The sequence below is a fragment of the Clarias gariepinus genome, chromosome 16 (genome assembly GCF_024256425.1).
Source record: "Clarias gariepinus isolate MV-2021 ecotype Netherlands chromosome 16, CGAR_prim_01v2, whole genome shotgun sequence".
Classification (NCBI taxonomy): domain Eukaryota; kingdom Metazoa; phylum Chordata; class Actinopteri; order Siluriformes; family Clariidae; genus Clarias; species Clarias gariepinus.
The window spans coordinates 10,273,968-10,301,802 of NC_071115.1; the positions used below are offsets into that span (position 1 = coordinate 10,273,968).

Sequence of the window (27,835 nt, forward strand, 5' to 3'; positions counted from 1 at the left end):
CCCCCAACGGTGTGTGAGCGAGCATTTAGAAAAAAATGGTCAGTGACGCCATGTGAATCGGAGGAAACACGTGGGTCGGTCTGCAGCCCTCCCGGCTGATTGGCAGTGGAAGCTTAATGTGGGAGCCTCTAGCGACGGGGTGGATTTGGATACTACTAAATTAGAGGAGAAAATCGGGAAAAAATTTGGAAAAAAGGGGGATAAAGTTTAAAAAAAAACATAATTAAAAAGTCATTATAAATAATTAAAAGCAAATGACACAGTAAATAAACAGAAATAAAAACAAGTCATCCATTTATTCAGCTACTTCTGTGAATTATTCAGTAACTCATCCTCATTGTCTATACTGCTTTATCCTGCACACATACACACACACACGCTCATTTACACACTCCGGGCCCTAAGTCTCCTGGAATAGACCCCTACTTTTATACAGGTTAAAGCTATATAGTCGATAAGTGAGTGAGTGAGTGAGTGAGTGAGAGATGGTATTAGGCAGGTGGTTTTATTGTTATGGCAGATTGTTGTATACGTATATAGTTATGGTTGAGATAAAAGTTCGTCCTTCGAAAAAAAAGTTGAGTTGCTATAGAAATGCTAACGCCATCAGAACAAGCTAGATTAAAGATTTCTAGGAAAATTCTAGATTTTTAGAAGACTCAATGAGGGAATTTATACATAGAAACACAGCGTCTTACATACTCTCCAGTGCATCACAGATAAACCGTAGGGCCAAATGTTTATGGACACCTGACCATCCAATAGACGCTATGTGGTGAAATAGATTCAAAAGGACGAACGACTGGGACCAGAAGATACGAGAGGTGAGCTGCTCATTCTGTTTATTATAATATGTCCTTAGCTGCATTGTAATATTTTTTCATCACTATAGCCAACATTTGTGTATGTAGACGTGTTTGTGGTCTTTTTATTGAAAATAAAACATTTTATTTTATTTCTGATCCAAAGAACGAAATAAACTGAATGACTCAAAAAAGATTCGTTCATTCAAAGAACCGGGTCAAAAAATGATTCGAACTTCCCATCACTATGCGATCCTGCTAAAGATTTGAACTTCCCAAAAAACACTTTATGCTCTTCTGAATAATGATACCAGGATGGATTTACACCTAATTGTTGCTTTAATTATAAACACTTCTGCTGTGCTCATCTTGCGACAATAATTCACCAATCTGCTCACACTGACCATCCTTTTATCACACATAATCATTTAATAATAGTTTATTTAATAGTTCATTTTAAGTAGTTTTTCCTTGTCACTGTCACCTCTAGCTTGCTTACTGAGGATCCAGATTAAAGTTGCTTTGCAACTGTTATGTGAACTTAATGGTGCAAATCGTGCAAACAGTGTTAACCCTTCCGCCATAACAAACACACTTGGCTTTGAACCTTATTAAATTTTCCTTTGCTGTTCTCTTCAGTATTAGAATAGTAATTACACTAATAATTTGACTCAGGGTGTAATATCCTTGTGATCAATGCATGGTTGTGTTTGAAAGATCAGTCTGGCGTATACCTCAGGACCAGCATAGACTGCTGTTATAATCCCGCAGGAAACGAAACTGGAGAGGGCTCTCTACTCTCGAACCCTCTACTCCTATCTGCATCCCTGTCTGCCTCTTTCCTTCTGTCTCTCCATCCCTTCCCCCTCCCGGTTATTTCCTTCTTTCTCATAATACGAGAATCAGGTTACAGCGCCTGGCTCCTACTGTGGGTTATTGATTGCCTGTAATCACCTTGTCCACCCAACCTCCTCTCACTGCCGTCATCTTCACCCAAAACACAGGACCAAATATTAAAATTGTGCCCTGATATTAAAATGATTATGTGTTTAATAACCTGAAGTTCGATAATCTACTTTCTAAATATTGTAAATCTAATTTTAACGCATTAAAGCCTTCTCTGTCTGCAGTCTGGAGCCAAAATTACTCCGCACCCACAGCTACCCATTTCATCTCTACACTTCAGATACAAAACACCTCCTGGGTTAGACTGCTTTTTTGTTTTTTCTCTTAGTGCTAAAAAAAAAAAAAAAAAAAAAAAACTGGATGACCTAGCAGTCCTTTTCCTGCAGAAGCAAACCCAGTCTTGAGAATTCTACAACATCGTTCACAAAGTTCACCTTACATACGCGGTACAGGAAAACCTCAAATTTGTCACACTTGTATCTGAGGATGCTGAGCATGCAGATTAAAAATAGCTCATACTGCACATGCAGCATGATGCATTTAAGCGTTGTACTGTATGTAAGGCCTGCAGTCAGTATACTGTACTGTATATAATTATATACAGTGATCTGTAAAAGGTACTGTAGTACGTCCTCGTCTACTTTTAAGTGTTTTTGTGTAAAAACAAAATTTTAAAAAGCATCCGATCGTAGTGGTCTTAGTATTAAGTAAATACAACCTCGGATGAATTATTATTATATGCCATTATTTATTAAACAAAAACAAACATGTGGGCAGTACTAAGTAGTGATGGGTCGTCTATGAACGATTCGTTCTTTTTAAACGAATCTTTAACGCGACTCAGAAGAACGAGTAGTCTCAGAGAGTGATTCGTTCATTTTGAAGTAGTTGGAATTTTACACATTTTAATTCTGACTCTATCACCATTATAATACCTGGCGTCTTATAAATCATCAGCGAATTCACTATCCTACTGTCATAAATCTCCTCTTTTTCTTTGCGTTAACTACACAGGTGATATATTTAATCCTTACTTAAATTCAGAAACAGTGCTGTAATCCTACACACTTTAAAGCTGAGGTTTCTAGTGTCACGCCATTCCTTGTGATTCCTCCAACATTGCTGTCCATGCTTCTGAGCCACTGAGCTGCCGGGTAGCACTGGGCGTGATGCAGTGGTGACAAATGGAGGAGGTCTTGGCAGTGCCAGTGTTCTGTGATAACACTGCGGAGGCTTTGTGTGAGGGCTTTACAGCAACTTGAAATTTTTCAGCAGCTGCTTGGTCAGTCTGGCAGCGCCTGTTTTAGTGCCAGATGCACACAATGATGGCATGGTTAGTCAAGCGTGGATATGGAATGTGGAGCAGGAACCTGTTTAGCAAGATTTATTTTGTTTTATTGAGTAAATAGTTGTTAGTTAATTGACCTAATGGTTGTGAAATCGTGTTAAAGGTATAGTTAGCGATACCAGAGAAAGATATTTGTTGATAATTGAAGTAAAAACGCCTAACAAATACACCATAAAAAAAAAAAAGTTCAAGGACTCCAAGTTCAAGCATGTGCGTCGCCAAAGCAACGGATACTAACAACTGGGTGGGCTACCAATATTAATATAAAATGTAATTAAACAATTAAATACCAACCATAATCACACCACCCAGAACACCATGGAGTAAATACTAGCAATGGTAAGTTGTTAAGGATTTACTAAAGTACAGTTATAGGCATGGTTTTTAGCTAACAAGAAATGTAACAGACTATACGAGGAACCCAATGAGTTAGCCTGCCTAGCCGGGAGAGGTAGATGGTAACTACAGTACATTTGCTTTGTTACCGTCCTTAAGGACAAATTTCATATATCTGTGATTACGTACTTTGGTAGTTGTGTTAGAGTATACCTTTATATTTAGCAAATATCTGTACTTTTTACTTCACTATATTTTTGCATGGGGTTGTATTACAAGTTATATTTTACCGGTGTAATAGTATTGCTACTTTTACAACCCGTTCCCCAGTCATCTTTAGTTTCAAGGGAAACTGTAATCAAAGACATCCCATGAGTCAGAGTCAAAATGAGTCAAAATAGAGACTGAATTTCCACTTTATTTCCACAACTCCAGCGTAAATCCTGGAATTGCTGTAATTTTGGCAAGCGTTGAGCATTTACGGATCACAGTGTTCAAAATAAACATTTACAAACATTCATTCTCAAATAAGACTACACTTTGTATATTCCTTTATATATTACGTTAGCTATATGTTGTGAATTTACAATGCGGCAAGGAAACACGAAATGGGATTCAGCTAGGCAGTCAGGTAGCCAAACAAAGTTTGGTCATAAAAATACATTTCATTTCAATTATTTAAAACAATGCTTTGTTTCCATAATGACCTTTGCATATTCCTGTATTCTCACTGTTTCTCTTTCCTGCCTGTGCTTAGTTGCCGTCCGGCATGTTAGCGTGTTATATTTAACAATGTTGGACAACAGTGATGTAACAGATCTTTTACTCACACTCAGACTTAATTAAATATAACTGAGTTTTGCATCTGATTTGTCTCTAGTCTGCCCTGTACTTCCTGGTGACATCATGTGACTGCCTATCTTGGGGTGCCCAAGTAGTACATAAGAACATTATATTATACTCCTCCCCTTCCCCGTCCTGTGCTTGCACAAGCATGAACACATCCCCTGTTGCTGAACAATGGCTGGAACAATGTTGTATGGTGCGGTCTGCAGCACTTTATTTAACTCCTTTTTAAATAGGTACTAGAGGCTGTGTACAGGCATCAGAGCTTTTTCAGCCCACGCACAGAAGAAACTTATGAATCATGAGGAGATATTCACTGATTTTGATAGATAGATAGATAGATAGATAGATAGATAGATAGATAGATAGATAGATAGATAGATAGATAGATGATTGTACATATAGATGGGAACTTTAATTAACTTTACATAAGGTGCACCAGCAAGGTCTAACATATCAATAAAAATGAAAAGAGAGAATGCAAGTATATGATCATATCCAGGAGAGCAGGATGTATATGACACTATTTATAGTGATGGCAGTTACTGTACAGTCTAAATGCAGTCATCAGGAAAGACTTCCTGTAGTGTTCTTTGTCACAGCATGCTGACTACTCTCTTGATGAAAGCGGTCTGCTGGTTGAGGAGGGGATGTGAGGTATACTCCATGAAAAAGTGTAAAAATTGTTCTACTATGGCTTTATTACAGAACAGGCAGCTGAATCGAGACAGTATAATTTTTGTCACCTATACATTTAAGGCACGGTTAAATTCTTTGCTCTGACATCTGCCTGCTGCTAAAAGCAAGGTAAACTGCTTTTAAATTTGGTGATGAGTTCTGTACGAGAATATACCTCCAAGCTAAATATTCTTACTAACTTTGCATTGAGGTGCATGTACAATTCGACGACAAGCTTGACCCCAGACACAATGTGGAAGAGCAAGCAGATAATCACTGCTCACAATCCAACAACACAGACTCTCCCGGCCTACCTCCCTGATGAGCTCAATGACTTTTATGCTCACTTTGACCAAGGCATCAGGCAGCACGTTACAAATAGTGACCAGTCTACCATGGATCATTTCCCCTCTACAAAACACATCTTCATTCAGCTCTGAGCAGTGTGGATGCACATAAGCCCACTGATCCTGATGGCATACCTGAACATGTGCTGGACAGCTGGCACAGGCCTTTTTTTGTGTCACTGACTCAGTAAAGTTGGTCCCCACATGCCCTTCATAGCAGTGCCTAAGCATTGCCTACTGCAGCTTGCTTGAATAACTTCTGCCCTCTTGCACTCACCTACGTTGTAATGAATGCTTTGAGAAACTGGTTTCAGTCACACCATTGCAGGCCTACCACCTACACTGGTCTCCCACCAGTTTGCCCAAAACAAGTTGAAATAGGATTTCCGCTGCTCTTCATTCTATGCTCTACATCACTAGGACTAAAGTAGAGTGAGTGTGTTTTCAGCCTCACAGCCTTTTACATTCTGAGGAATACATTGGTTGTCCAATATATTGACAAGTTTCTATCACTGTACCATTAAGAGCATCTTACTGAGTGGTAGACAAGCTTTAGTGCGTCTGAATGAAAAGCCCTGCAAAGGGTGGTAAAAACCTGCCTAATACCTCATTTTTGGCCAACTGTCAGCCACTAACCATCTTTATTACAGGAGATACAGTATGTTGAGCATGGAACATCTTCTGGGAGTCCTTCCATCCCAGTCACAAACTGTTCAACCATTTGCACCAGAAGGTTTAGGACCAGCTTCTTCCCCACAACCAATATCCAGCTTAACTCTACATTATGCCACTGATGTTTACCTACCTGCAATCATACTGCATTGCTACTTCTTGGTGCTTATTGTGCTAATAATTAGTAGTGTAGTGTATGTCCATAATATAACTGGTGCATGAACTAGACATTTGTCCGTAGTGGAATGGGAAAACTCAAACGTTGGCTTCGTTTCAAACTGCTAAATAAAAATTTCAATGGATTAACATACTTGTTACGATCAAATATGACGAGTGTTCAAGTCCAACTGGAACTTGATATGAAATTTCTCCTGAATGAGGGTGTAAAATTGATTGACATTTACATTTAACGGCAGCTCAGATTAGAGCAATAGAGAAATAAAATTTGGAAGAGTGAATTAGAAGGTGCGTCCAAACTTTTGAGTGGTACTGTACATATTCGACATGCATTTTGTTATTTTGCTGTGCTACAGTTTGCACTTCAGGTATTTTGTTGCTGCGTACCTGTACTAGTTGTAATTTATGGAATAATTAAATATGTGGAATTCTGTTTGACAGCCCGTATATGATTGCAAAGTAGAAAATTAAGACGACTATGTCTACTGCTGTATGACCTGTAGCTTTCCCACAATTTGATCAGAGTATGACATTCACTGTGTGAGGAAACTGTACTTAGCTAATGATGTTGTAGACATCTTGTGGCAATGAGCTAATTACCCAACTGGATCTTGGCAGGAAGATAGCTAAGCATATAATAAAACTGCGCACTTTAAGCATGAGTTGACATTATTGTTCGTGACTTGCACCTAGAGGGCAACCCCTATGTTTCTGTAATATATATATATATTCTTTAAATTCAGAAATGAATCATTATAAGACACCATTCTGTGTTAAAAGTTTGTTCAAGTATGCATGTGTTTACATAATAAATGTGTCATTCTTGTGTGTCTAAAGATTATCTTGCTTTAGGCAAATTGTAAAAATGATGCTTCATCTGAAATAATTTTGCTTAAGAAAGATAAATCTTAAAGACCCCAATTATGACAAAATTAAAGTAACGGTTAACAACAACAAACTGTCAAATATTTTAGAAAGCATGAAGATTTTTTTTATTTATTTAGACTATTTACAATAAACTAACAATAGTTTTTGGGGAAACGCTTGTCCATTCATTCTTTTGTTTAAAAAAAAAAATCACAGACAGACTTGCCAATGTAATGCCTGTATTGTATTATTGCTACAAAGAAATAAAAGCACATTGCATGACTGATGCAAAGTGTAATAATAATAAGATTTTGGAAATTGAGACGGCTGTAGGAGTTTGTGCTATTTATAAACTGGATTAAAGAAAGGATGTTAGTTGAGGCAAATACTTGATAGTCATAAGGGTTAGGAATCGTATCTATTGAGATCAAATATCAATGGATCATTGTTAAATTTCTAACTTCTTTCACTTTGAAGGCCAAATTTAGGTGGTGCCTTGTCAGTCGTGATTTGTACATTTAGTGCAGACCTTTCAGTTGGATGTAGCATACCTTTCAAGTATTTATCTAAAAGCTTATTAATGATTTAACGTCGCATTATGCATGTACATCATATTACAGGTGCACTATATTCATATTACCATGTAATAGATATACACCAAAAGATGTCTCCTGAGGGTACCACCCCAGTGACAAGAAAATATATAAATATATATAAATAAAATTAAAGATAATAAAATACACATGTTCCTTTCAGCTTTTCAGTGCATTTCAATATATATATATATATACATATTAAAAAAAAGAAGAAGAAGGCTTTTCAAATCAAAAAGCTGCTGCTTTATCACCACCACAACCACCACCAGTACTACTACTACAACACCAGGGTCGCGCATGCGCGCTCACCTCCTCGGCCTGCTTGCGCAGCGCCTTCTCTCGCTCGTACTGAGTGATGAGCTGCTCGTTGTCCTCCTTGAGCAGCTCGAGCTCCACCTCGTGCTCCTGGTTCTCGGTGAGCACCGCGTCCAGGTTCTCCAGCACGTTCACCACGAGCGGCATGAGCTCCTTCACCACCTCCTCGTCGTAGCTCCGAATCAGGCGCTCGAACTCGCGGTAGATGCTGTTGGCCAGGCCGGACACGCGCTCCGACATCACGGACACGGAGCCGTAGTCGTCCTGGTAGACCACCTCGTCCAGCGGCAGCTCCATCATCTTGGCGAGTTTGTTTACACACGCAGAAAGTGTGAACGCAGATGAATAAATAAATAACTTAAACACACAGACGAGAGTTTCAGAAAGGATCCAAGTGGGATTTTCTTCTTACTGTTATGTATTTTTGTTTAAAGGGGGGGATGAGGGATAATTTACAGGGGCGTGATCAGGTGCACGCGTTACTCCATGATGTGATGCGGCGCGGTGTTCACGCGCAGATTGTTTTTAGTCCGTGCGCTTCTTGTTATTAAACAGCAGGCCCCTCTATATGTCTCTCTCTCTCTCTCAGCCGGCGGTGTTAGCACCTCTCCCCCCACTATACGCCTTCTTCTTCTTCTTTAGACGTGTCACCGGAAAGCTCGGGCCTCCTCGGTTCGGTGCGTCCCATCCCAGCGCGCGCAGGCGGAATCCGTAGCATCACGCGCAAGAAAAGAAAAAATCATCCGCGGCGCGGCACCTGCCTCTCCGCGGCCATTACAGGGAAAAAATAACAAGCTAAATAAATAAATAAAGTGCACTAAATAATAAATTGTTTAGTGTCACCTGGACGCCGGCTGTAGTGTCTATAAAGCATAGCGGCACATTCCGTTTTTTTGGCATCCACAGTCGGTGCGGTGTTTTTTTTTTTTTTTTTTACCGTGGTGCGGTGATGCCTCGGCTTCCCATTCCCTCTCTCTCTCTCTGGGTTCTGCTGGGAGAGTCGCGTGCGAGCTGCGCGGAGTGGGGCGGGGGGATGACTCAAAGGAGTGACGTCACTGTGCCGGTGGTGCCACCGCGTCTGCGTAGAGCTCGTGCGGCGGTGACGTTACAGTCCTATGAAAGCCCGTTTTCAGAATCTGGAACAAATAAATGGATAGCATAGCATTTTTTTTAAGCAGCTTTATATTATATCTATTAGTATTTGTATTTTATATATTATTATTTTTATATTTTATTATATATTCATGTTTCAACTTTTTTATTATAAAAACATTCATCTACAGTGGCACCTCGGCATACAAATTTAATCAGAGTTCTCAAACTAAACAATTTGTATTGCGAAACGAAAAAACGAAATTTTTCCATACGGTCAATCATTGTCTATACCGCTTTATCCTGTATTCCAGGTCTAGGTGGGTCTGGACCCTATACCAGGTGACTTAGGGTACAAGGCAGGGTACATCCATGCCAATCCATTGCAGGGCACCTACATACATACATACACACATATAGTCACACACTACAGGCAATTTGGGAACGCCAATTAGCCTAATCTGCATGTCTTTATCAAGCACAGGGAGAACATACAAACACCATACACACAGAAGCGGCAATCGAACCAGGTGGTGCAAGGCGACAATGCTATCCATTTTCCCATAGAAAATAAACTGATTTGGTCATCCACCGATACAGTTTTTCCAAAAGAATACAACCCGAATTCCCAAAAAGTTGGAAAGTTTTTTCAAATTTAAATAATAGAAAACTTAAGACTTTCAAATCAAATCAAATATTTTATTCACAATAGAACATAGAGAACATAAATGTTTAAATGAAGAGATTTTACACTTTAATCCACTAAATGAGCATCAAATGTGATGCCTGCTACAAGTCATAAAAAAGTTGCGACAGGAGCAACAAAGTGCTGAAAAAGCTAGAAAATTTGAAAAGATTCAGTTAAGAGAACATGGAGCAACTAATTGAATTATTTAAAATCTGGTCTGTAACATGATTATATACTATAAACGTGATGTCTTAGGCTACGTTTACACTGTCAGGTAAATGTGACCCAATTCCGATTTTTTGGTCATATGTGACACATATCGGATATGTTCTATGTCCGTGTAAACAGGAAAAAAACGCATGCATTCCGATATTTCGAGATTGGTTTCAGGTCTCCTTCATATGTGGAAATAAATCATGTATAAATCAGATATGTGCTAATGTAATTGTCGTGTAAACAGACAGATCGGATTTCCTGAGTCATTGTGTTCTGTACATCATTAAAACTGCGACTTCTTTGCGGTTTAATGACGTAATGTTATTCTCCGGTGGAAGTGTGTGCGGAATTATAACATCGCAGGTGACATGGAAAAGGAAAAGCACTCAGCCCCCAACACCCCCCCCCCTCCCTTTTTAATACTTATTTGGGCTAAATAACATTAAAAAATCAGTATTTGGTAAATGAAGCATATGCGCAGGCTGCAATTATACCGTTTTTTTTCTCCTATGTTTTAAAACCATGGTGACGTTTCGCGGACTTTGCATATATCGCAGAGCATCAAGCATACTTCACCTTCATCTATCTTGGCTTGTATGTAGCGCAAGAACCTCCTTTTAAGTATGCGCGATGTTTCAGATGGTATGGCAAGTGTAAACACATGTATCGGATCTGAGTCATAGTTGAAAGAACGTGTAAACAGACGGTCAAAAAAATCAGATATAGGCAACAAATCAGAATTGGGCATCGAGACCTGCAGTGTAAACGTAGCCTTAGAGAGGCAGAGTCTCTCAGAAGTAAAGATGGCAGAGACTCTCCAACCTGTAAAAGAGTGCATGAAAAGATTGTGGAATACTTTAAAAACAGCGTCCCCCAAAGTCAAATCGCAAAGGTTTTGCAAATCTCATCACTTACAGTGCATAACATCATCAAAAAATTCAGAGAAACTGGAGAAATCTCCATGCGTAAGGGACGAGGCCAAAGACCTTTGTTGGATGGTTGTGGTTTTCAGGTCCTCAGACGACACTGCATCACTCATCAGCATGATTGTGCCATCGAGATTAATAAATGGGCCCAGGAATCCCTCCAGTAACACTATCGGTAAACACAATCCGCCGTGCCATCTGCAGATGTGAACTAAAAGTCTATCGTGAAATAAGGAAGTCATACTGTATGTGAACATGGTCCAGAAGTGCCATTGTGTACTGTGGGCCAAGGCTGATTTCAAATCTACTGTTTCAAAGTGCAAAAGTTTTTTAAGGTCTAACAAGTCCAAATTTGACATTCTTTTTGAAAATCATAGACGGCTAAAGAGGAGGGAGACCTTTTAGCGTGTTATTGGCGTTAAGTTCAAAAGCCAGCATCTCTGAAGATATGGAGGTGCATAAGTGCATACAGTATGGACAGCTTGCATGTTGTGGAAGGCACTATGGCTGCGGAAAGGAAAATAAAGGTTTTAGAGCAACCAGGGAACCTCCAGGGAAGACCTTGTGTATTTCAGCAGGAAATGTCCCCTTCCCAACTTTTTTGAGCTCATTTTCTGCATAAAATTGTACATGTTCTGTATGCTCTATTGTAAATAAAATATTGGCTCATGTGATTTACAAGACTTTTTGCTTTTCTTTTTTTTTTTTAAATCTGGAACTCGTGTTGTACATGTAAATAGAATTAATTTGTTTACAATCACTACGAACTATATTTAACTTTTGATTTATTTTGTTTATACCACAAATTATGAAAAAGCCATAATTATACAAAAATAATAGAGCACTAAATATAAAAAAACTATACAGGAGGAGAGCGAACACTTCATTTTTGCTGACGTGAAGGAATGGAGGAGAGGAAGATGGTTGGGGAGGAGGTTAGTGTTTGGAAGAGTCTCCTTCCATAATAACACTAATTTTACTTCAGGGGTTTTCTCTCCTAACATAATGACAAAAGTACAACAATACAGAGAAAAGTATACCACAATGTTCACAGCTACTATGTTCTTGGGGAAGCACTCATGCCGTTGTTCAGCTGATAGCGGCAGCTTGGGATAGGTCATGTTCCAAGGAGGAGAAAGTTTGTGAGCAAGGACTAATTTTAGGCACATTTTTGGTCGTGAACCGATTTGTCCATACCAGCGCCGTTCGTGAACAGAGGTCCACTGTATTACCAATTTCCTTAATAACATTCATGGGACCCATGGTGATCTGTCTTCACTAAACCTTGCACATAATGAAAAAAATAATTAGCTTAGCTTGGCTTTTTACTGACATGAACGAATTTTAATCAGCCACTGGAAGTAGGAGCAACCGGCTCGGTCGCTCGTATGGCGAAAATGCTTCGTACGCCAAGGCAAATTTCTTTCAAAATCTTAGTTTTTAAGATGATAGATAGAATTAGGCTTCAGGACATTGGTAGCGCAGTGGTAGGTTTCTCGTGATCCAATTCCCACCCAATGTCCAAACCCCAGCCACTGGATGCAGTGCTGGTTCCAAGCCCAGATAAAATGTCGCCACTGTCGCCCGGCACTTCCATGGTCCGGCTTCGATTCCCATCTCAGGTCTGTTTGCGTGGATTTTGTATGTTAACCCCTTTGTTCTTGGTGGGTTTCCAACAGGTACTCCGGTTTCCTCCCACAGTCCAAAAGACATGCTGATTAGACTAATTGGTAAGTGTACGACTATGTGTGTGCCCTGCGATGGATAGGCATCCCATCTAGGATGATTTAAATTGTCATAATTCATCGCTTATTGAATGAAAGCTCATACAAATCATCTATCTATCTATCTATCTATCTATCTATGTAAAATGACATGAGGTAGCATGAATTAAGCTACAGGTCAAATGCAGAATTATTCATCCTTTTACAAAATGAGTAAAAAAAAATAAATATATATATATATATATATATATATATATATATATATATATATATATGTTATATTATGCATTTTAAAAAGAGCCACACTTAAACATATGGGGGCACTGTATAGTTTGATTTTAACAAAATGTTGAACACAAGTGCATTTTAACTGCCGAACACTAGTTTTAACAGTCTTGTTATATTGGAACACCCTTCCATGCTCAGCATTTCTAGATTCTTTACATTCTTAGAGTATGTTCACGTGTCTTATTCCTACAGTGGTTTTCCACTGGGATTACAATCCAAAGACCAGCTGCAGAATTACATCATAAACATGTAAATCACATCTAATTGAGGAAAACCTTTTTTTTTTTGTGTAAACACTTGCTACACATTTAAATGCACGTACTGCACATTGAATAATACAATAATCACTGGTGCCTATTTAACAGAACCTTTAAAAAAGGAGTTACTGTAACTTCCCTGTACAGGCTCAATAAACATAAACCATGCATGTGCCCCTAGAAATCTTTAAAAAGAAATGTGCCGAGGCAAACGCAGGGACGGTGCAATCAGTTCAAATACCTCAACTTCCTCCAGTCACAACACATCTGCTCCTGCTCAATCCCACATCTTGTTGATTTTACAGCATGCTCAGGAGATAACAGGTGGCTCAACATGCCTAATATAAAGTCAAATAAATAGGGTAAAATCTTTTAAATTCATGTTACTAAAATCTGGCATCATAGCTTATACTCTGCAGTTCAGTCGTCTGCTGAAGTGTCGCGGCATTGAGCCAAGATTGATGTTCTGCCATTGAGCGTGACTGATTATAGAGGTAGAGGAGATATGTTTAGTCAGTGTATGAGGCTTGGATGCAAAGTGAGGCTTTAAGTCTTTAAATGCCCGTTATTTGCTCCGTATGGATCTTTTTGGTTTCTTCCCACTCTCTAAATATATTAGTATACCTAGAATTTGCTAAATTGCCTCTACATATGAATGAGTACTTCATATATCCAGTGTAAAAACTTGTATAAATGTAATGTGCAGATCATAAGTGACCCACTGGAGTGACCCCTCATGGGAGCAGCTGAATGAGGAACAACTTTTGTCAGCGTTTAAATCATCAACCATAGGCATAAAGCCAGCAGACTGTAATGACAGTACAAAAAAAAATGTTGATTCAATTCAGATACATGGTCAAGTATTTATTTTACTTTGGTTTAATTAACCAAAATTGTTCCAAAAGATGGACCAAGCTCTCAGTCCCTGTGTAGAAAGTGTATGAATGGCTATAGCATAATAAACTATTGCTAGTATAAGCTTGATGTAGAAAATACAGACAAGCAGAGGAATACAAAACAGTGAAATGTCATACTAAATATAAAGTACTGTGAAAAGTCAGTTTTCCATATTTTGCTTTCACAGAGCCACGCTTTGTATTTCTTTAAATCTAGTCTTGAACAGTTCTCCGGGCTTCCTGAAGGTCTCTCATTTCCAGGCCAGTCCTTGTAATTGACCAGTTTAAGAGGAATGTTTGTTTGTGAAGCCACACGCTGACCTATGAATCATTCCAGCATAAAAACCATCTAATCATGCTGGTCCAGCACAAACCAGTAAGAAACATGCACAGATAATCAGGCCGGTGATTAGGATACTGGTGAGGCTGAAGAATGCTGAGCTGTCTGAGGAGACAAGAGGGGAAATAAGTTTGCTGCGGAGATAATTTTTTCATCTTTACTCAACAGACCATCACAGTGAAGCATTTGTTCCCATTTTTTTTAAATTAAAAATATGAATAAACAAAGAATATTTGTTTATTATATTCTTTCTCACTCATTTATCTAAAGCACTACTGAGAGCTCTCATTGTGATTTTTCCGAAAAATGTAACCAAAAAAACAGGTTAAGATAACTCATAACTTCATAAGCATGACCTAAACAAACAAACAAACAAGGAAAAAAAGGACACACATCACGAGTATGAATCATCAAAATAGATGTTTATTGTTACACAGTTTTCTGTGACATTGCCGTTCAACCATACAGGCACTTTGGGCAGTGCTTCCACCAACATGTGAGAAACACACTTGCACGCAAACACGTGCCACCATCTGCATCCCTGCTGCAGGTTTAACTTTAAACCGGCAGCTTCAAGGTGTACGAAGGAAAAACAGATTAAAGTGTGAAAACGTGACACTTTGGTATTTGGTACAAAATGAACATTCATTTATCCAGAGAGCATTTTCTTGTAAGAGAATATTTCTGATGTTCCAAATACCTGCAGATTTTTTTTTTTTAATCTTAAAGGACACAATGATTATTATTAATCTTTTATTATTATTTGTTTGCCAAAATAATCCATGCTGAATATGAACATACTCTGGAGTCAGCCATTTGTTCTACAATATGCATGTATTACAATCTGATCATCTATGTGGGCTTTTTTTGGTTTGATATAGATTTGGAGCGCAATCATTATGGTATGGTATTATTGGCCTGCAAAAATCCTAAACAAAAACAGGGACACTGTTAATACATCCAACACCCCCTGTACTGTACTACTTGAAAACTTAACAGCATTGCAATCTCCAATGAGAAGGGTGGGGGGAGAAATTGTCACACCACTAGAGGTCTGATTACATGGGAGTTTTAGAGCTACACTAAAACAAAAAATGTCAGTCATATGTTCTTATTGCTGGTTGTGTTTTCTACATTCTAACACACCTGGCTGGACTTCTGGGAGCACCATGCAGCAAAGCTTGCGTAGCAGAGGGACGGGTAGGTGGGGGCTCGTTGGGAGATGGGTGTTGTGAACCACTCCATGAGAACACACTCGGACTGAGATACATATGCCATGCGCCAGTATTACGACAGTGGTTCCAGTTTACCGTTTACACACACACGCGATTAACATTTCACCGTCAGACTGGTATTCTATACAACATCTATAAAACAAATCAACCTCCAAGTGTGATTGATGAGAAAGGAACCATTTGATTGATTGAGCGCGACCGTTACTCAAACCGTCAGATAGCAAGACGAAGAGGGTTGTTTAAGGAATGAGTTAGAAAGTGCAAGAGGGGGGGAAAAACTAAACCAAGAAACACATACATAAAAGGATATAGTACAGAAGGTAAAGAAGACTCTAGGGGAAAAAAAAAGAAAAAGGAAAAAAGTAAGTAGCAGTGTTAATAAGACAGAACCGAGTGGGAGGGGGAGAGAGAGAGAGAGAGAACGACTGAGAAAACAAAAGCAGTGGTCAGTAGAAGACCACACTGGATTTTCCACCAGGAGGGTTGAGCACTCTGTTGTGCGAGCGGGGCCGAGGTCCGAGGCGCGGCTCGTGGTCATTCTCCGCCGGCTTGTCAGGGGAGGGTTCGACATCCTGACTGGCTACAGGTTCAGGAGGGGGAGCTTCCTTTTTCGGGGTAGCTTCCTTTTTCGGGGTAGCCTGAGGAGGGGCGACCGCTTCCTTCTTCACTTCCTGTGGCTCCTTAGGCGGAGGTGCTGTGATGAAAATTAAAATAAGACTTGATTAACAGGCTTTTATTGTATTTTATGCAAAAAAACAACAACAACAACAACAACATAAAGAAATCTTAAATGAATGTTCTTTAAACTTTCGGCATCTGTAGCTTTTGGAAGTGTTTCCCTACACTAGGAATATAAAACCTGTTTAGGCTGCTTTAACAGAAAACGTGCCAGCCAGGACATGTTTGTGTGTAGATTTTATCTAGATAAGACTAAATAAAGGCTGTTTCAACTCTGAAGCTGATGACTGTCTTTGAAGAGGGAGAACGTCGAGAAAAGAAGAGCTGCTGGAGGGCCATAACTGAATGGAGTCTTAATTAAAGCGAGATGCAACCAACATCACAGGTTAAAAACAAAAACTTGACACCATTTTTAAATATTGGATCATAAATCTTTTTCTATTCTCTCATTATTTTATCCAATTTTATTTATATAGTGCTTTTAACGATGATCATAGACGCAATGCAGCTTTACACACAGGTGCATCACAATAAATTAGAATATCATTGAAACTGTTTGTATTGGGATTTATTGCCATATCAGCTTCTCAGGCTATTTCATGGCAGATACATATTAAACTAGTTTATTCAAACCAATATAATAATGTTAGAATGTAAGGGATTCAAAAAGTTGTGACAAAGTAAATAATATAATAACAAAATAAATTAATATTATTGAAAAGTTAATTTATTTCAGTAAAAATATTTCATGGATTCATTACACACAGACTGATTTATTTAAAGTGTTTTACAGCTAATGAAAACCCAAAATTTGGTATCTCAGGAAATTAGAATATTGTGAAAAAGTTCAATATTGGAGACTCATGGTGTCAGTAGGCTGGTTGTTCACAGAGTGCTGTATCCAGGCACATTAATGGAAGGGAAAAATAATATGAAGTAGAAAAGGTGCACAAGCAACAGTTATAACCGCAGCTTTAAATGGATTGTGAAACGAAGCTCATTCAAGAATTTGGGGGGAGATTCACAAGGAGTGGACAGCAGCTGGAGACAGTGCTCAAGAGCCACCAGACTATCATATCCAGGACATGGGCTACAACGGTCACATTTCTTGTGTCAAAGCAGCTCTTGAATCAGAGACAACGTCAAAGGCGTCTTTCCTGAGCTAAGGACAAAAACAACCGGACTGTTGCTCAGTGGGCCAAAGTCATCTTTTCAGATCAAATCAGATTTTACATTTCATTTGGAAATCAAGGTCCCCGAGGAAGAGAGAAGGGGTTAATGCAAGTTACTTGAGGTCCAGTGTAAAGTTTGCACAGTCAGTGGTGGTTTGGGGAGCCCTGTCATCTGCAGGTGCTGGTCCACTGTGTTTTTATCAGGTCCAAAATCAGCGTAACCGTCTTCCAGGAAGTTTGAGAGCACTTCATTTTTCTCTCTGCTGACTAGCTTTATGGAGATGCTGATTTCACTTTCCAGCAAGACTCGGCACCTGCCCACACTGCCGAAAGTACTAATACCTGGTTTAAGTACAGTGGTATCCCTGTACTTGACTGGCGAGCAAACTCACCCGACCCAAACCTCATGGCTATGCACTGCTTAAGTAATTCATGCAACGGCAGCCTCGACCAAGTAGTCCAACATTTCTGTTTTTAATTTTTTTATTTTTATATAAAAAATGTCTAAGATACTGAATTTTGTGATTTTAATCAGCTGTAAACCATAATCATCAAAATGAACAGAAATAAACACGCATCATGAACATCAGTCCGTGTGTAACGAATATGAATTACTGAAATAAAAGTCAACTTTGTGATGACATTCCAATTTATTGAGCACCTGTGTGTGTTTGAGAAGAGTGAGGAAATATGTATGAATCATAATGATCAGATTGTTCCTGATGAGCAAGCTGAACGTGACAGCGACCAGGGGATGACAATAGAAAGAAGAATTTTTTTTTTTTTAAAGGAATCAGACTGAACAAGGAAGGCATCCTCATTTGGGTGAAATCAGATAGATAAGCCTAGTGCGATCATCATGATTTTAGCCCAGACCTCCCAGGCACAGACTAATTAATTGGGCATTATATATATATATATATATATATATATATATATATATATATATATATATATTAGTGCTGTCAAAATTAGTGCGTTAACGCATGCGATTAATTTGAAATATTTAACGCATTAAAAAAAATTAACGCAATTAACGCGGTTGCAGTTTTTTTTTATTTCCTGTTGTGGCCGACGTGTGTTCAACGTGCAAAGAAGTATGGATAAGACCAAGGAAGGACTTTTAGACGGAAAGTTTCAGTATAAAACTCTGCCGGATGGTTCTGTGGATAAAACAAAAGTAATCTGTACATTTTGCAAAGCTGAATTTAAATACCAGAGAAGATTCGTCTTTGACATATCACTTAAAAGCAAAACACCCCACCGAAAATCTCTACAGGGCCTCGCCAATGTAAATTGCATTGATTGTTTTAAAATTCAAATGACACAAATGGCACATACCTGTGTTTTTATTTCTGTAATAAATATGGCTTTCAAGCCAACAGTTAATTTGGAAAATATTGATGGTTTATTGCAGGTATGTTGTTTACATGAGAAAATCTGTGTTACAAGTTAAACAAAAATTCCAATAAACAATCATATTTGAATTTAAATAGTTTAATTGTCTTGAGTTTACATTAATTATTTACTTATCCAAAAAGTTTCAGTCTTTTAATTGTGATTAATCGCGATTAATTGCAAAAAATTGTGCGATTAATTAGTTAAAAATTTTTTTGATTGACAGCACTAATATATATATATATATTTTTTTTATATATTTTCCTTTTTATTTATACATGTTTGCATTTGAGGTAGTTAAATGTTGCAGTTGCTCTAGAATGCTACAGGTGGTGCGCTCTAAACGATTGCTCCCTGGCAGGTACCACAGCGTCCTGAATTACCCATCTGTGAAGTTTGGTCAGAATTGTAAGAAAATGAATATTATATATATATATATATATATATATATATATATATATATATATATATATATATATATATATATATATATATATATATATATATTTTTTTTTTTTAATTATTATTTTTTTTAATGGTATTAAATATGGATGTTTATAAACTCGCGGTGATACAATTCAAATTCTCCCTGGTGAGTCAGTTTGACTTTCTCTGTAATAAACCCTTTGTGAGGAAATAAAAACGATAAAAAAAAAATTCAGCCACTTGTGTGTGAGGACAAGAACAAAATTTTGTAATGTATATTATTATTATTATTATTATTATTATTAATAATAATAATAATAATAATAATAATAATAATAGCTTCTATTTAAAAAAAATATAAATGAAGAAATAAATCTTGTTTAATCCATACTGTTTTTTAAAAAACTTGCAAAATAAAAGCGCACATTCTTGCATACTGAAACAGCCAACTTTTTCCACCGGACCGCTCACTTTGTTTTTGTTTCCATACAAAATAGTGACACGAAAGTACGACATCAATCATTGCAAAAAGTGGTTTGGAAATTAGACAGGCTTCGATAAGTATCTTCATCAAGAGCAGTTTCTTAGTCTCAACTGTAACACACACACCCACAAACACCCCCACCAATGAAATGACTGTAAGAGACTCGAGTCATGTACAGTCAGCAATTCTGAGATTTTTGTGTAGTGTGCACTTGTCCTAGCAAGACCAACATTTTCTCCGTGTTGGTTTTCCTTGCTAGACTGACTTGCCCTTTTACTTTCATCATCAATGTTTTATGTAAACAGGCGTTGGTTCTTTTCTCAGTACGGAGAAATGCGTTAATTTCTTGAATCACATAAAAATTAGAGAGATGCTGTAAATGGAGACTGCATTGGAAAAGAACAGGATGAACAGAAATGACAAATGAAGGAGTGATTGGTATTTACTCTGTGGTGATTTCTTACCTGCTGCTTCAACTGTAACAGCTGATCCCATACTTATGTTGTCCTGCAAAACAAAAACAAGTTACTTTTGCTTTCAGACATGTTGCATAAAAGTTGAGCACATTGGAGAACACGTTTAGACCGTCCCCAAAATAAAGTGGATTTGAGGTCAAAGAATAAATCATCTATTCACCCATTATTTACACGTGATGCTCCTTAATTGTCATGAACTTAATTTACTATAAATACAGTGGAACCTTGGATTATGAGCATAATTCGTTCCGAAAGTGGGCTCGTATTCCAAAACACTTGTAGTATTTGTTCCACAGCCCAAAAAATTATATACATAAAAATAATTAGAAAGTATTATACATTTTAAACTTCCATTTATGCAAGACAACATATTAGTTCTCTTATTTTTACATGTAAATTATAAAAGGAAGTGAAACCATTGTTCAGCTAAAAAGAGAAATATATTTAAAAAAAAAAAAAAAAAAAAAAAAAAAAATTTCCTTAACTAGCATCAAGTGTCGGTCACAAATACTGACATGCTTATCTGTACTCACTTGGTTTAACGTGCAGCACATGAAACAAAGCTGTCTCAAACGTTTTAAATAGACACACAGACATCAGTCACTTTATATTTGCCGATCCAGTCATGGCTACTTTATTAGTAATCAGCGAGGGCAGGCAATCTTTATAAATATCAGCATTTCTGCATTTTAAGAGACAGTATATGTTCCTCTTATCTACCAGACTGTGCGCGCCGTACTGAATACCCGCTCGCCGTCAGCCCACAGGCATGGAGCGGTGAGGTAAACCCCGGCTGCGTCGGCCAGAACTGGGAACCACTTTTTTTCTCTTTGTCTACATTATTATTTTTGTAACAACAGTTTTAGTCTGCATTGAAAGGCTCCATACAGGTGGGCGAGTGAGGGTCGATTTAGCTGCGGCCTTTGCGGATAACTTTTCATACTCTAATTATTTACGGTGCGTTGTTCTTAAGTGCGAATAAGATTTGTTGTGTTAAAATTTTTGGCAGACGTCCTCATGTGGTTCTAGTTTTCTTTTTAAAAAAAAAAAAAACTTTGCATGTTGCAAATTTGACATTCTTAAGAGAGTCTTGGTGACAGGCGTGTCGATGTGGCTGTGATGTATTTGCATCGTCAGAACAGTATCAGTTTATGAGATCGGCCAGTCAAGAGACAACTAACCTGTAAAAATTTAGTAATTAATCGATCGCCAGTCGAACTGTTAGAGGATTCTTAGCTCATGTTAAATAAAAACATACCTCCGAGAAAGCTCCTTCAGTTCTCAACACCAAAACCTGGCGATGAAAAAGTTAAACGGAATCTAAAAAAATAAAATAAAATAAAGAAAGATAATAGTTGCTAGTTGCTCTAATGAAGTAGCTAAGCTTTCTACTGAGGTAGATTTCAGAGTTCCAGATGTACTGATGGGAGTCAGGAATCGCTCCATAAATAAACCAGTCGATGATTAATCAATAATTAATCTAATAAAAAAAATAAATCTGCTGCATGCTTACTACACAGAGCGCTCGAAATAGTATTGTCATGATTAATTTATGTACAGTATATACACATGATATAGCAAGCCTGTACTATAATCTTTCTCCATATCACTGTGTCATGTATCAGCACTCACTAATCTTTTTTTAGTATGGAAATACAATATGGAGAACACAGTCAACCCGACAACACTAGGTTTACGCACGGATGCAGAGGAGGGGTAGGGAGGGGAATAGATTGAGTTATGAATCGTAATTCCTTTGCGAAGCAATTCATGCATCACCACACTGACTTCAAAATCGATTTCCTAAAATTTTTTCTAATAAAGATGCACCGGTTGATCGGCCAGTGACCAGAATTAGCTGCTTTTCAGTTTGATCGGCCGCGACTGGAGACCATTCCAAATGGTGCCACAGAAATTCATTTTTATGGCGTTACATTATCAAAAAATTTCACTTTCTCCGATCAGCCTTTTTCTACAAACTCATTACATGCGCTTACTCCAGTCTTAAAACACTGTAAGTGCTAATAAGTCTGAAAAACCGCAAGCATGCCCGCGTTAGAAGCTCAATCGCATTGGTTTTGAGATTTGGTAGGCAACTGAAGCAGTACAAATTAATTAATCAAAAAATAGAGATTTTTTTTTAAAAAGTGACACATTTATATAAAAAAAGCAGCTCTGTGAAATATATTTATATAACTAATATTAGTTTTCAAAAGACATGTTGCGATGCGACCAGATAAAAGTTTGACTAAACAGACATCCCGAAGAAAAACAAAACAAAACTGATGAACGAGGAAACATTCACGTTTTAAAGACCCAGTGAGCTTTGTTTTAAATATAAACCCACCTTTGGCTTGTTTGGATGACTTTTAACTGCAGGCAGGTTTGTCTCCGGTCCTCCAAAGATGGTACTTGCTCCACCTGGAGGCACCGGTTTATGTTTTGGGGAGGCAGCCTCAGGCCCGGCAAAAATCCCACTGCTCTTTCCACCTTTGAGAGTCAGAGAGAAAGAGAGAGAGAGAGATCTCAGACTTGCATGCATTAAGTTTTAACAGTCCAACAACACATTTTATATAGACTACATGCTGTATGAATACAAATTAAAATAAATAAAATAAATAATCGCTGCTTGGGTGTTTACCTATTAGCTCGTAGTATAATAACGCACTTAACACAGTTTAACTGTCGCTGGTGTTTACTATAACAACAAAACCGGGTTTATACTAGAATTTGGAACTAAGCACAAAAAAAAAAAAAACCTATCTGTTTTCTTTTTTTCTTGAGGGGAAATAAATGTAAGCATACCGCTTTAGCTTGGGTGGGGGGAGGGGGGACCTTACTTACTATTCATTTACATTTAGGCATTTGGCAGACGCTCTTATCCAGAGCTACTTACAAAAAGTGCTTTAATGTTTACATAATTGGATACATAATTATATTTACTAATACTAAGCAGGTAAATTGTATTCATACAGGGAGTAGTCTATATAATAAAATATGTTGTAGGAACGCACTGCACCATGTTCCCTGCAGCGTCGCTCAGCTGGTCCCACCATCTCTCAGGGATCGAGGAAGACGTGCATCTAGACTGCTTTCTGGTTTGGCACTTAGGTGGTTGAATGACCTTCCTCTAGATGTCCGTACAGCTGAGTCACTGTTCCTTAAGTCTTTGGGTTAACCGCCATCCCTCAGTCTCACATTTAAAATAATAATAATAATAATAAATGCTTTTCAACAGTGTTTGTCTGATCGTACACTTAGAATGTTTTCACATTAGGCATGATTTATTTGTGCCGTTGCCCAGGAATGACTGTGTATTTACACATTTTCCAATACAGCTGCTGGTGGTATGCACCTACTTGTTTTGTTAGCGTCAATAGATACAAGAGAAAAAGAGAAAGAGAAAGTTAACCTTCGCACTATCATTGATAATTTGGAAAAAACGTTGTTAAGAGCAACACTCTCGTGTGCCTTCCTACTTAATCAGCTATGACTGTGTAGGTGAGAGGATGAGATCGGCGCTTGCTACATGCACACAGACACAGAAGGCACTGATGGCGTCACATCTAAAAAAAAAGATCTACTTCTGTTCTCAGGTACGATGAGCATGGATCAAATCAGATATAGAAGACCGAGTATGCCGGGCACATTTTCCAGTTCCTGATCGTGTTGTCACTGATTAAATGAACCAGTCTTTGGGAAGGGTTTGTGTGTTCGACACGATCCCTAATCCCTAATGTAAAAACAGCCTTCGTTAGTAACCTAGTAAACCAGTGTAAGGACTATATCTAAAGATGGAAACTTCAAGTCGCTCTGGATAAGAGTGCCTGCTAAATGCATGTAACTAAATATAAAACACAATGTATCCTGCAGCAAACAATGCATCCAAAACTCAATAACTGACAAAACAGAACTAAATAGAATGGTCACAGTCCTCATGATCCCCGTCTCCAGCCAGACCTATGACATGCACAATTACATACGCAGACAAAAAAAGAAGGAAATGATAAGAGGGGAAAAGCTCTTTAAATAATAAACATAGCAGCTGGAATCAGTAATAAATTCAAGAAATGGTCAAAGGATAACATTTGTATCATTAGAAAAGGAAGTACAATTCCTTTTATAGACTTTTATCATTATTTTACCCCGAAAGATTTTAAAGAATTTGTAAAAAAAAAAAAAAAAAAAAAAGGGAATTTAATTTGTCTTCATTTCGTCCTGCAAGTGTGCAGAGTTGGAGTAAAATTTCCCATACCTATTCGCCACAGTCAATATTTAAAAATAAATTAATAGCTCTAATATTGTAAAGTTGTACTGTGTAAATAAAAAATAAACATTATTTTGAAACACATTTACATTTAGGCATTTGGCAGACGCTCTTATCCAGAGCGACTTACATTTTTATCTCATTATACATCTGAGCAGTTGAGGGTTAAGGGCCTTGCTCAAGGGCCCAACAGTGGCAACTTGGTGGTTGTGGGGTTTGAACCTGGAATCTTCCGAACCGCAGTCCAATGCCTTAACCACTGAGCTACCCCTGGCCTAAATACTAATGTGTGGATATTAAAGCGCTTCTATCCAACTTATAAAACTTATAAAAACACACACACATCCTCCCTCTTAACTCCTGAGAGCTTTCTAAATTCCATTCCTCATTCCTAAGGGCGCATACATGCTAACATCAGCATGGACTCTTCTAGAACATGCCACAGGCTGACAGCCAATCAAAGAACAGAACCTTCAGTGCTTACAAGAAAACCACTTAAAGCTGAATCTCTATGTTTCTTATCGGTCAAGTCACATGGTTCACCCAAAGAACTCTGGAAACTTCTGATCAATAGTGTTGGGAAACGTGGTCAGTGGTGAAGCATAAAGAAAGAAACTCCTCATGGTTTCCCCCCAAAATACTCTGGAGCTAGATCGGCAAACTGCCGATAGCATATAGGGGGTTGGAAATAACTAGCATGGCTGCTGTGACCTTCGAGTAATAAATTCGCGAATCAAACCTGCTGCTTGTACAGAACGACGGACCGGAGGTGGAGAAATGCAAAAGCCTGATTACAGTGTGGTGAGGATTTCACACCAGCAGCATAAAAAGAGCAGAGAGAGAGAAAGAGAGAGAGAGAGAGAGAGAGAGAGAGAGAGAGAGAGAGAGAGAGAGAATAAGCTTTTTATACCTGGAGGGTTGGTGCGTTTGGGGCCTGCTTGAGGCTCCTCTGGAGGACCGAAAATGGCAGAAGCCATCTTGTTTGGCCGTCTTGAAGCACCGCCGTCATCCTCGTAGCCACCGAATATATTACTGCTGCCTCCACCAGGAGGTCGCAATACCCTATGTACACAACACACACATGCTAGTAGTCAATTAATATAATACAATCCACAAACTCAAACACAAATCAGCTTGCAACAGCACCCACTGGGATCTGCAGTATTAATTTACACTGCAATTCACTTAAAAAAAGAAAAGAAAAAAAAAGGGTAACATGACTAAGGGTGCTGTTACAGGAAAATAATTAGCGGCGGAGAAACAGTTAAACATCCGGAAGACTTCTATTCCTCTTACACGGGAGTGAATTTGTCTTTCGCCAAGCTACTACTGCTGTTCTAATAGCAAATAAGATATGACGTAAAGGCGTTTTCACATGAACAGGAACGCTTGCCCCCTTCCCTCCCCATCACTTCACTTTGTTATTAAACACAAGAAAGAAAGAGAACGAGGAAGTTAACTTTCCCACTATGCATACACAGATTTCAGATACGCTGCATCTGAAGAGCAATCTACTTCCGTGCTCAGGTACAAATGACTTGCGTATCTGATTGTGTCCACGCCCGTATACGCTGTACTGTTCTGGAGGCGAGCTCTTTAAGCAGACTTGGGCGCAGTTCCTGAGTGCAGGTCAACTGTGTTCTCACTGATAAAAATGAACCAGACTTAAGGGTCATGTAAAATGATTCAGAGGCCCTGACGTGAAGAAGTCGCTCTGGATGTGGAGTGCCTGCCAAATCCCATAAAAATGGAAAAAAAAATTTTTTATTTAATTTCTTTAATTATTCTCAATAGTATAACTTAATCTCATGCATTCTTGACTGCCTTCAGCATCACAAAGAGGAGCAATTCCCTGAAACATAACCTACGTATTTTTGCTTTTAATTCCAAAACCTTATAATAGTAATAATAATAATAATAAACATAATAAACATAATAACAACAACAATAACTTTACTCTTCTGGTCATGGCTAATATGTTGTAAGTGTTGAAAGAACCTGTAAATTATAAATTAGTACAATAAAACAGGCACAACGCTCACAGCTGCTGCTTTAGAAACTTAACAGTTTTTGACCAATCAGAATCGAGAATTAGGCAACGTTTTAGTTTAATTGATTAAATAAAAACTAATTGGGGCAACAAAAAAAAAAGAAAGCACATTTGCAGTGACGCGCCCCCGTGCGTTCAAGGATCGGCACTGCATCTTAGGGAAAGGCGGTAAAGCAAGGCAAGTAGTGCGTGTGAGACAAAAAAAAAAAAAGTTTCACATGACAGAGGTTAGAATCACTGTGCTGACAATAATTAAAGCAGATTTAGTCATTTATTAGAGCTCATACACAAGGCTAAATCAGCCTCAATTACTGAACACTCACTGTGCAGCACATGTGTGGTGGGGGGAAAAATCAGCAAAACAAGTATTTCAAGATTAAAAAATTAAATATCAAGTTATATAATTTTGTACATACTGGATTGCCATTTCCGCAAGCGTTTACATTTTCTGCATGCTAACTAGCTACATTACAGAAAGCTAAATCAAAGTTAGCTAGCTTAACTAGCCAAGTTCCTGTTTGGGATTTTTCCCCGATGAGCTAAGCTAGATCAGCTAGCGCACTTCAAATTCACCACAAGGAGAGAGGGTTATACCTCGAACTAGGCTTCGCGCCGTCCTCAAGGCCCTGAAACATGTTTGTCGAAGTCATTGTCGCGTATTTCCTTCAACATGCACGACTCCAAGTCTCCTGACTGAAACCGCTATGCGGAAACCGGCGCCTCGGTAACGCAGCACTCACAAGTTAGCCGCACAAAAAGCGTTACAAGAGTGGGGGGTGCTGGCCACGCCCAGGAGGACGGGCCACGTGTTTGGAAGTCAAAATAGACCTTTGGAATTGTTCTGTTTGTTCATTGGTTTAAACCCTAATCAATCAAGATAGAACCGTTTTCTATTGGACAAAGACAAAGTTGAAGACAAAGTTGAATGCTAATTGGCTGAATGGGTTCTTCCCCCCCGTTTAACCAGTACAGTTGAAGAAAAGCGAAACGAATAAATACATATAAATGGATTTTTGTTTTAAAAGAAAATGACTTATATAACTTAGATAATGATTTATATGATTTATATATAAGTATAAATCTAAACTTTTATTCACATTTACTTCACATATTTAATATTTTTCCGGCTATAAATAATAATAGTTAATAGCAAATAATTAAAACAATAAAAATATATACTCCTGATTGATATTTTTTTTTAATTTCATTATGTATATGTATTGGTTTAAAAAAAAATACAAATAAACGATTTAGAAACGGCCCAATACCGTTTAAACGATATGACGTCGCACGTAACGTGCACGTGACTACTATTTGCCCAATCACATGAT

The 27,835-nt window shown here is 38.1% G+C and overlaps 2 protein-coding genes across 16 annotated transcripts in view; both read right to left on the reverse strand.

The window, feature by feature from the left end:
• Positions 1–8,850, reverse strand: part of mapk8ip3 (mitogen-activated protein kinase 8 interacting protein 3) — a 47,315-nt gene extending 38,465 nt beyond the window's left edge. For all 15 annotated transcript variants that reach the window (XM_053514233.1, XM_053514224.1, XM_053514235.1 and 12 more), the window contains exon 1: positions 7,886–8,850. In XM_053514233.1, coding sequence (XP_053370208.1) covers positions 7,886–8,191 — 306 coding nt within the window. In that variant the 5' untranslated portion in view covers positions 8,192–8,850. The remainder of the gene's footprint in view (positions 1–7,885) is intronic.
• A 5,871-nt stretch (positions 8,851–14,721) lies between these two features.
• On the reverse strand, positions 14,722–27,280 carry jpt2 (Jupiter microtubule associated homolog 2). The gene is made up of 5 exons (XM_053515376.1): positions 27,099–27,280; positions 25,365–25,516; positions 22,535–22,677; positions 20,176–20,218; positions 14,722–16,247 (listed from the first exon to the last, which is right to left on the reverse strand). Exons 1-5 carry the CDS (start codon positions 27,152–27,154, stop codon positions 16,000–16,002), a joined length of 642 nt encoding a protein of 213 aa, XP_053371351.1. The 5' UTR covers positions 27,155–27,280; the 3' UTR covers positions 14,722–15,999.
• Positions 27,281–27,835: the final 555 nt, after the last annotated feature.

Coding starts and splice junctions, on each gene's coding strand:
- jpt2 (XM_053515376.1), bottom strand. CDS start 27,154: ATGACTTCGACAAACATGTTTCAGGGCCTTGAGGACGGCGCGAAGCCT. Junction 22,678..25,364: donor CAAACGCACCAACCCTCCAG/GTATAAAAAGCT, acceptor TGACTCTCAAAG/GTGGAAAGAGCAGTGGGATT. Junction 16,248..20,175: donor TGTTACAGTTGAAGCAGCAG/GTAAGAAATCAC, acceptor TTTTCATCACAG/CACCTCCGCCTAAGGAGCCA.